At 41.9% G+C, this 10,630-nt stretch overlaps 1 protein-coding gene across 1 annotated transcript in view; it reads left to right on the top strand.

Moving 5' to 3' along the window:
* Window positions 1-272: 272 nt before the first annotated feature.
* The window catches only part of VSIG4 (V-set and immunoglobulin domain containing 4), a 32,867-nt gene continuing 22,509 nt past the window's right edge, over window positions 273-10,630 (top strand). Inside the window, 3 exon segments of the mRNA XM_036892744.2 lie at window positions 273-484; window positions 5,988-6,347; window positions 7,073-7,354. Coding sequence (XP_036748639.2) covers window positions 430-484; window positions 5,988-6,347; window positions 7,073-7,354 — 697 coding nt within the window. The 5' untranslated portion in view covers window positions 273-429.

Here is a 10,630-nt window from a genome sequence, read left to right as displayed (position 1 = left end):
GAAGTTGATCTCTTCTCCCTAGCCCCACCAGACAGGAAAACACCCCCATGAGGGAGAGAGCAGACTCATCCCAAAGGTAGCTCCCAAACCTCTGAGTCTTATGGAGGAAACCCAAAACAAACAGCCTAAGAGATCAAAGACCAGAGAGCCCTACTGGCTCAAGGGAAAGTCAAGTCAATACCCTAGCAAGGGGAAGAATTGCTTCACTCACCCTCAAACCACCAACTCCAAGAAGGGGAGGGAAGAGGGTGCTCACGTGATTTGTGCTGAAATAGGGAAGGAAGAGGAATGTGAGATGGCACTGGCAGTCTGAGAAAGATATAGGGAAGAAAGGGAAGGAAGCAGGCACAGACACTGGCAGCCATCAGGAGTTCAAGCCTCTTTGACAACAGAAGGCTGGAAGAAAGGACAGAAGTGGCTCTGGCTGTGATGGGGCTCTTACTTGGCCTGCTGCTCCTGGGCCACCTAACAGTGGTCACCTATGGTAAGGCAGCAAATGGGGGCCTAGTTGCCACTTCTGGCACAAGCAAAAGGCTGGGGGATTGGGACTGAATTCCTACTGAGGAAAACTGATTACTGCTGAGTAGATGAGTGTTCTCAGCCAATGCTGCAGTCCCTCTCAGTTTTGGGCAGAAGGAAGGGAGGAAGTAGAAGGCTGCTGAAGAAACGAGGGGTAAATTTGGGTAGACATTGAAAAGGATTCTCTCTCAGAAAACATCCACATGCTTTTCTAGTACTTGTCATATCTCAGGGACATTAAAAAGCTGCCTAATGTCACCCAAATCCCTCTTTTATTTTCTGTCTTTCACCTAAAATTCTACCATTATACCTTAACTCTTCTGCTTCCAAGCTTTGATATCCATTAAAATATGCATCCCTCAAAGAAGGAATGTTGTCTAAGAGCTAGACAGGACTTTAGAAGTAATCTAGACCCACCCTTCACTGTTATGAACAAGTGCTCAGAGTATCTGTTCACATACTTCCAGTGACTGAGAGATCATTACCTCCCCAGACCATCTAATCTATCTAGGAGCAACTTCAACTGCTGGAATGTTCTTCCTTGTGTTAAATTAAATCCACTTCCCTATGGCTTCCTTCCAAAGGCCCCAGCTCTATTTCTTAGAGACACACAGAACATATCTGCTCCCTATATGCTCTAACAACCGTTTAGAGTTCTGAGGATAGGCACCCTTGACTCCTATTCTCAAAACTAAACAGCCCCAACTCCTTCGATTGGTCTTCACAGGAACTGGTGGGGAGGGGTTTGGTTTTTTTTGTTGTTTTACCACCTTCTGGGGTAACTCACTTCCCTATGGTCATGGCACAGATTTCCTGGGCTATTCCTGAAGGTATAATGCTAGACACATATCCCAAAAGAGGTCAGAGTATCCCATAATACCATTATTTCCTTGGGTCTTCCTCCATCCTCACTTATACCCCTGAGAACTGAAACAGATTTTTAGGAAACTAAGCCTGAATAATAGCTAATTAAAATTAAAAATAGGGCAAGGGAGTTCTTGCTGCACCTCTGTTTGTTCCATATACTTAGAAATTGGATGGGAGTTCATGGTGTCTCTTGTGTAGTCAGAAAGAACCGAGCTTTCCATAGATAACTCAGATTAGGCTACCCTATCCTGGAACTCTGTGACCCATACACTGCTAGAACCTCAAAGCTAGTAGAGATACTAAATTAAGTCATCTCAGAGGGAAAAGAATTTGCTCAAAGCCACAGAGCATTAATGGCAGTTAATGCTCCTTAAAAATAGTGTTCTTTCTACAGCTACAATATTTTCATTATCTAGCATGTTTTAGAGTATACTTCTCTATCTTCTCCAAATATGATGTTTGAGCTGGGACTTGTTGAGGCAGGACTGGGGCTCAAGGGAACATTTTGCAAACATTAAATTTAAATCATGTATATGTATGCATGTGTACTCTCACACGTTCCTTCCCAGCCTGTGAGGTCCTCTAGACGTGAAAGCAGGTCTTCCATTTGTGTGGAGGGTCTTACAATATAGACCTGAAGGTAGGGATATACTGAATGGCCAATAGCACCGTCCCTCTCCCTGGATCTGTGTCTCCAGCCCAGAAGTACAGTGAAGAGATCAGCCTGGTTAGCCTCAAAAGGCCCTGACAGCTGGACAGCTCTGTAGGACTGTAGCTTCACTTCTAAAAACCCTCTAGGGGCCAGAATCAGCTGTTAGGTCTAAAACACATGTTGTAATAATCATAATAAAAATAAACCCTAGTATTTGCATTTTATAAACATAAACATTTTATAAACATCTTTATCTAAGCTAAACCTTTATGCAGGAAGTAGTTCAAGAGAGGGAGAAAGGCCAGACATAGGGGTGTGGAGTAGTGGAAAGATCTTACCCTCTCTGTGATGGTGGGAGGAGGAAGATTAAAAAACAGGCCCAGAATGGGTCCTATAAAGGGCCCTATACCCAGAAAACTAGGCTTTTCTTTTAGGGCAATTATTTAGGCCTGAGACTTTTGCTTTTCTAAGTCTAATCCTAGGACTAGAGTGGCACATAGTACTGTGTTCTTTTCCAAATCAAACCCTTTTCCACAAAGCCCCTTGAGTTAATGCACAGCTCTGGTTTTTTTCCCTAAGGGGAGACAGTATTTGAAGGAAATTCAGTCCTTCCCTGATAGGGAAGAGCAAGGCTCTGAAGTACTGGGAAAGGCTTCTCCGGAAGCAGCTGGCAAATGGAAGAATTCTTTTTCAGGCAGTCAGGGGCTATTATCTAACCTTAGGATAACATCTCTTAAACCATATCAAGTATGCCTAGGTAAGATGTTGATAGTTTCATTGGCAACTGATGGTTTAATAAGGCAAGAAGGCAGTATAGCATCTAAAAGCCTTCATTCCAGGCCTCCAGGCCCAGCTCGAACTCTGCTATGTAACTTTGGATAAGCATCTTTTTCTCTCTGGGCCTCAGCTTGCCCATGTGTACTATGAGGAAATGTGACTAAGTAGTTTCTAAAAACCCTTCTAGCTATGCGATTCTAGAAGTCTCCAAATTCTATCCTGCCTGATACCTCAAGTCCTCTTGTACCAAGTACCTCACCATTTGGTGGTGTTCATGGATACATGATGGGCAGAGTATCCCCACAAGAGGTGGGACTTTCCTATAATGGAGTTCCCCTACCCAATCTTCCAGGGAAGTCAGGTGTATTGTTTACTTTGGTCAACATTTCACAGTGGCTGCCAAGCCAGACCTGTTGCTGGAAGTACAGGCTACTGTGTCCTCCTTGACTCTCCTACAACCTAGGAATGGCCTATTACCTACCCATAATTTGATAAGTTCTGTCAGACTGGAAAGGGTAGCTCCTTACTTTCTCTTGTACTACCTTCTCCTTCAGTTCATTATTAAATGACAATGATCCAGTCTAATGACTCTGTCCACCCTGGAAAGGACATACTGAAAACTTCTATAGAATAAGAAGCATCAAGACAAATATGAGAAGTTTCTCTTAAGACATGGGATAGGACTGGCATTTATCAAGCACCTACTGAATATCAGCCATTTATGCTAGGTGCTTTAACACCTTATGAACTCATTTGTACTTCACAATAACCTTCCATGGAAGGTTTACTACTGCCTCAGTTTTGCTGATAATGACTGTAGCTCTGAGAATTTAGCAATTTACCCAAGGTCCACAGATATGGTAAGGCAAAACTTGAAGTTGGATTGATGTTATTCTTCTTACTACCTCATGCAGTCTTTCACTACTCTCCTGATCCTACTAGATGTCCTACTCAATGTTCCTCTAGGCTATCTGAGCACCACAGGGATCGTTGGAAGGTATAAGTCAAGGCTATTGAGGTTACCTTCACTTTGGAAATCAGAGTAGATGAGGAATAGTACAATGCCCTCTTTCTTGCGATTCCCTGTGCCTACCATATGCTCTGTATTCATGCTACTAATAAAACATTTCTCCTACTTCCAAAAGTGACTCTTGAGATTGAGAAATTGGGTCTGGCTGTCCAGGCAGGCCAGAGTAGGCTGTGAGAATTCCCAGAAAGTTCCCAGGAAGGGTAATGCAATCCAGGCCTTGCAGCTCCCCCAAGGTCAGAGTGAAGAGACACATACACATTGATAAAGGCTTTTGTTGCCTCACAGCAGAATGCTTCTTTCTAGTCCAGGACGAGGGTGTGAGAATGCTTTTTAGGGAAATAGAAAGAGATTTGGGAGAGCTGGAGAGAGATTAGCAGGAAAGATTACATTAAACTGAAAGGCTCAGGTGATTTTCAGGGGGTTTAAGGCTGGTATGTTTGTGCTTTCAAGTGTATGGGCCATCCACATGAAGGGATGAAGTATCAGTAGCTTAGAGAACCCCACCACTTGATAAAAGTTCACAACCAGCTGGGATATGTAATTACTGAACTTTTGTTTCCATTAGAGTCTGTTAGCACTGAACCATCTAGAATGGGAAGGGAATGTAAAGGGTAATGCTGTCCAATACCTAAATAAATCTCAGAACTTGCCCTAGACAGGTTACTGTATCAATAGACAGCTGATTAAAGTTCAATTTTAGGGCAAACCAAAATCTATCCTTATTGTGCTCCCATTCAAGGGTCTGAGTTCTGCTTCCTGCCCCATCTGAAACTCCCCAGAGAGTATGTGGTGACTCTAGCAACATGGATTCATATTTATTATTTTCTACTCAAGGCTTTTATCTTAACCACAATATTATGGTGATGTCCTAAGAGACCCTGGTGAGGGCATAGGGCAAAGGCTTGAATTTAGTCTCCCCATTAATAGAAGCCCTGATAGCTGTCAATACATTCTGAGAGCTAGAAAGCATGCCCCTACCCTATCTTCCATCTTCTTGACTGAAGCCTGGGAATCCTGGGCTACATGAAATGCTTGTATTCAGTAATAGCTCATACTTTGAGCCCTCCCACACACTTCTAGGAGAAACATCATAAAGACATCATCTAAAATACAGTCCATCACTCCTGGTCCCAGTTAAATAAAACACAAAATCCTTAAAATGTGAGATTATGGAGGCAATTTCTAATGGAATGGCTCTGTCAACACTTACATCTTTTCTCCCTGGTTTTCCTTCCCCACAACACCAAAGTAGCAATCTTGGTCCCATCATCTGTACCATAGCCAACCCTAGGATTTAATTCAGACCCTTTTCCTCTCCAGACTTTTTCCTCTCCATTCCTCCTCAGGATGGAATTTTCCAATGTACTTTTGCTGAGAATTAAGAAAAACCAAATAAATAAATAAATAAACAAACAAACAAAGGAGAGAAATCAGAAAAAAAAAACAGGCTTACAAAGTGTGGTTGTCCAACTTAACAACTAATGATATTGCTAAACAGGAATGCATCTCGCACAAGATTTCACCCTTAATATTGCCCTTTGCCTGCCTCCTTTCTCCCTTACAGAGTAAAACTTAGGGCTGGGGACATTGAGCCCTTCTAAGTGAAAAATGGGGAATAAGCAGGGCAGATGTCCCTTTCTGAGCCCTGTAGAACCCACATTTCTCCAGGTACATAATTACAATCGAATAGCCCAAAGCCAACTGCTCAACATTTGCTACAACACCTCTTTTGGAAAGTGTTGAAAGAAGTATTTTTATTGACTTACAGAATTTGTATTGATTTACAAACTCACAGTTTACAAAATCATTAGAAATCACCATATCTGCACTCTGCATTGTAGATGAAGAAAATAGGTCCTCCATTGTGAAAGGAAAACTTACCCTGTGTCGCCTCACAGCAAGACAGTGAAAGGAAAAGAACTCTCGAAAGCTAAACAATGTTAAGGGCTCTCCTTCTGAGAATTGGTTGTGATTGATGAGAAGGCTGACAGAGAACAAAAGGGCACAGGGAATCTAAAAGCATGATGGAAAGAAAACTGAGGGGTGTTTTTCAGAAGCCTTTTGAGACCTGCCACTACCACCCTAGCTCCCAGTTGGGTGTGCCATCTATGTCTGCTTCCTTCCTCTGTTCCCTCTCTTCAGGCCATCCCATCCTGGAAGCACCTGAAAGTGTGACAGGGCCTTGGAAAGGGAATGTGAATATTCCCTGCACCTATGGTCCTCTGCAAGGCTACACCCAAGTCTTGGTAAAGTGGCTGGTACAACGTGGCTCAGAACCAGTCACCACTATCTTCCTACGTGACTCCTCTGGAGACCATATACAGCAAGCAAAGTACCGGGGCCGCCTACATGTGAACCACAAAGCTCCAGGAGATGTGTCCCTCCAACTGAATACCCTGGAGATGGATGACCGCAGCCTCTACATGTGTGAAGTCATGTGGCAGACCCCTGATGGCAACCAAGTAGTGAGAGAGAAGATCATTGAGCTCCTTGTCCAGAAACGTAAGTCACTGTGGGGATACACATCAGTGATAGGCAAAGACCTGATAGAAGACTGTAATCCTAGATCACCCAAGAAACACAGAGAAGTTTGTTCAACTGTAAATAATTTCTATTTAGTTATATTTGCTAATCAGAGGAAGTGGACAGGTAGATGATCCTCAAGGTCATCACTTTCAAGGAAGAATTTAAGAAGTATTAGAAAGGTTCCTGGCCTTCAAATTTCTACCCCTTCACATGTCCCAGAAATTTCAATATTCATAGCCTGCTTGCCCTTCTTGGACTGTGTCTTAAAACTCATAGAAAATGAGTATATCTGATCAGGATATTGGAGAGTAGATAGATGCTGACAGAGAAGCTCTGGGGAAAAGGATGCAGAGGTCCAAGATAAGCTTTGCAATTTTACAATGATTTAGCCCCAGTAATCTGAAACTGCATATATTCCCAAAACTATTTAAGCCTTTGAAATTATATTATTTTTGAAAGTCAGTTGATTTTTAACTCCCAGTAAGCCAGAACTCCAGATAATACAAAACAGTACCCAATCTTCCAAAGGATGCTACTTTTATTTATATTGCCCTATTCTTCTCTTCCCTCACAAGTCCGAAGTCCCTTTAGTTTCCTCTGAAGATATATACATACCCCTATATGCAGCAGGGATGACTAGGCCTTGTGTTCCCATATCCTTATAACTTCTCAGAGCTTCTTCTCTTGTCTTCCCTTTGCAGTCTCTGTTTCCAAACCCACAGTGACGACTGGCAGTGGCTATGGTTTCACAGTGCCTCAGGGAATGAGGATTAGCCTTCAATGCCAAGCTCAGGGTTCTCCTCCCATCAGTTACATCTGGTACAAGGAACAGACTAACAATCAAGAACCGATAAAAGTAGCAGCCTTGAGTACCTTACTCTTCAAGCATGCAGTGGTAGCTGACTCAGGCTTCTATTTCTGTACTGCCAAGGGCCGGGTAGGCTCTGAGCAGCACAGCAACACTGTGAAGTTTTTGGTTAAAGGTGAGCAACTTCTCTCCTGGTGAGCATCTCAACAGACCACCTTGCACCAGATATACCTTGGTATAGTGCCCTTATTCCAGAGAAGAGAGGTTGGTGGAGGTTGGAAGTGGGGGTGGTACAATCACAAAGAAATATTCTGTAGTGGGGATAATAGGGCTAGAGGCAATACCTGTCCTGTTATAGATTAAGTAGATAAAGATGGTAAAGGGAAAAGTGGCATTTACTACATACCTCATATTTGCCAGATATAGTGCACAACAGCTTGACACACATTTTCTCATTGAATCACAACTATCTCATGAAATAGTTATCATTACCGCCATTTAGCAGAAGAAGAAACTGAGTGTCAAAAAGGGGAATCTACTTGCCCAGGGACTCAGTTAGGAAGTTCAAGTCAAGATTTGCACTCAGATTTTGTGCCTTCTCCTCAAGTCTAATTGTCTCTTGTGGTTGAATCTATATTAGCTTCTGGACACCTTTTGGAATCCTTTTTATTTATTTTTTCTGTTTGTTTTTTGTTTTGTGGGGTGGGGTTCCATTATTGTTGTTTTGTTGTTTGATTATGTTTGCTCTTTCTTTATGAAATAAAGCCCAGATCTCTACATAGTTTCTTTAAAATTTTCCCCCTTCTTCATAAAACCAAATGCATTTCTGGTTGAGGTCTTAATGAAAATCAACCCTGGTTAATCAAAGTCTGGCTAATTCTTACAGCATTATCCTGGGAGCACTACAGACCATGTACATACAACATGCAGGCTTGGGTTTGAATGAGCAGCACAGCAGTGATATGTCCAAATGAGTCTTATTGCCTTCCAAAAGATCTCCTTGGGAGGTAAGATGCATATCCCAACAAGCCTGCCATTGCCCAAAACATGTTGGGAACTAACTGGTTTTAGGGAATTATCCTCAGAGACACCCCAAAAAAACTGTATTCTAAAGACAGCTCTGTATAAGGAAAGTGGCTCTCACCACTTGGGTTTGGAAACCAATGTTGGTTTGAGACTTCTATGTTTGCTGGGAAAGTTAAGTGGTAGTGCGGTAGTGTATGCTGTAGATTTTTATTTTAATTTTTAGGTGAACAAGGCAGACTCCCTCTGAGAGAATTATACTGACACTGACCCAGTTCTCTGAAAGTTTACAATTTTGTCAAGCAGAGAGGGCAAGCCATGGGCAGATAATCCAAGAATATATACCTTATAAAAAGAACAGTTGAACATTCTCACCTTTCATGAGTTAGTTCCTAGCCTATATGGGCAAGACCTCACTCACAACCAATCAACCTATCTATTCCTTACCACAGCTCATGCTGACAGGCAACAAAGCTATTACATAGTGCTTACCATTGCCCCCCTACTGATAGATAAAGAAACTGAAGCTCAGAGAAGGTACTCAGCATTCCACCTTTCCCTGCTCTCTGAGCCAAGTTACTCTCTTGACTTCCTTCACTCTGTTCCTTCTCCACCTCAACCTGGTCCCATGAGTCTGGTCCCCTATTTCATCTCTCACCTACATAGCTCTCAGCCCTTCATCCCCTTACCTTACCTTCTGTACTGTTCTTCAGTTCTGGGATGGTGTCTTTGTTCACACTCTTGGACTTCTGAGCTCTGCTCATCAAAAATAAAACAAGAAAACAGATGCATTGATTCCACTTTATCTCATGCTCTGAGACATGCACTGCCTGTTCCCATGCTGTATGCTAATCAATTTGCTCATCTTTGTCCCACTCCATAAACAGCTGTTCAGAACATTTTCCATCTTACTTCAGGCTCACAGCCCTGTTCCCAGAAGATGAAGTCACTTCCTTCTTTTCAGAGAAGATCCAGGCCCCCCTCAGATGTGAATTCTATCAACTACCCTCTCTGCCTTGACATTTCCTTACTCATTCCCCCTTGGCTCAGAGTAAGATGTGCCTTTCTTCTCTCCACAGTGAACCCTCCACCTGAGCTCTTAACTTCAGCTACTCCAACTCTCTGCTTTATCCATTCTCTACCTAAACCTAATATGTATGTAAGTATGTGTGCATGCATGAAAACTTATATGTACAAATGTATATATGTGAGCCTAGTATACATATATATATATATCACTAACATGTAATTTTTTAAATCTTTTTCTCCTTCTGCCCCCCATCTCTCTCCTATAGCCTCTACCAACCTTCTGAATAAGGTAATTTCCAAGCTGTCCCTCCCAATTCACCACAGCATAACTTTGTAAACTGTACTCATCACTGACCTCTAAATCACCAAAACTCAGCACCTCTCCATTCATATGCATCCTCCTCAGCATCTCTGTAGCAGTTGATCCTGTTGAATATTCTTCCTCCTCAAAGCTTTTTCAACCACTTGAAAAAGTCTTGGTTCTCCTAAGACCTATCTGACTGATCCTTCTCAGATCCCTTTGCTGGCTTTTCATTCACCCTTGACTGGGAGTGTTTGCAATGACTTAGTTCTCATTCCTTTATTCCTGTATCTCTATAGCATTTCATCAGAGGATTTTATTCACTTTTGTGACTTCAAATATTATCTCCGGACTTTTGACTACAAAATCAATCATTTTACCTCTAATTTCTCTCTTAGGAGCTAGACCCCAATGTCTAGTTATCCTGGACACCTCCATTTCTGAACTTGCTTGTCTAAAACTAAACTTACCTCATACTCACAAAACCTGTTTCTCAAACTTGTTAGAAGATTCAATATCTTTTACTCCTTTTTCTCCTTCACCTTTCCAATAATCATCACTATCACCAAGTACTGAGAATTCAAGTACTGAATCAGCTGTCTTATTAAGCTCCTCCTTTCTTTTCCCATACCCTCATAGTTTCATCTTTTTTCTGAACAATGTCAAAACCTTTTAAGTGATCTCCCAATGTCCATTCATCCTCACCAAAACAACAACTTACTTAGCATTTATTGAGTTTCTATTTTATGTCACCAGGTATAAAATTGATGACTGGTCCAGCAAACTACCTGGCACAATGGAGGTACTTAATGAATATTTGTCAATGAACAGACAAAATATGCCACTCCCTCACCTTTAAAAACCCCACCACACTGTTGTTATAATTATTTTCCCAAAATTTAGATTGGTTAAGTGTTTACTTCCTTCTTCAGAAACTTTCTCTTACTCACCATGAACCCTTCTACCAAAGAACAAAGCCTAAACTTTCTTGATCTATATCCAGCCTTCTTCTCCAACCTTATCTTCTAACATCTCTCTTCACACCTGAAATATAAAATGCTGTTCCCTCTGCCTGCAATGTTCTTCCTCCCTTTTAGC

Source organism: Manis pentadactyla, chromosome X, assembly GCF_030020395.1.
Source record: "Manis pentadactyla isolate mManPen7 chromosome X, mManPen7.hap1, whole genome shotgun sequence".
Lineage (NCBI taxonomy): Eukaryota > Metazoa > Chordata > Mammalia > Pholidota > Manidae > Manis > Manis pentadactyla.
This window is presented reverse-complemented; position numbering and strand designations above follow the sequence as displayed.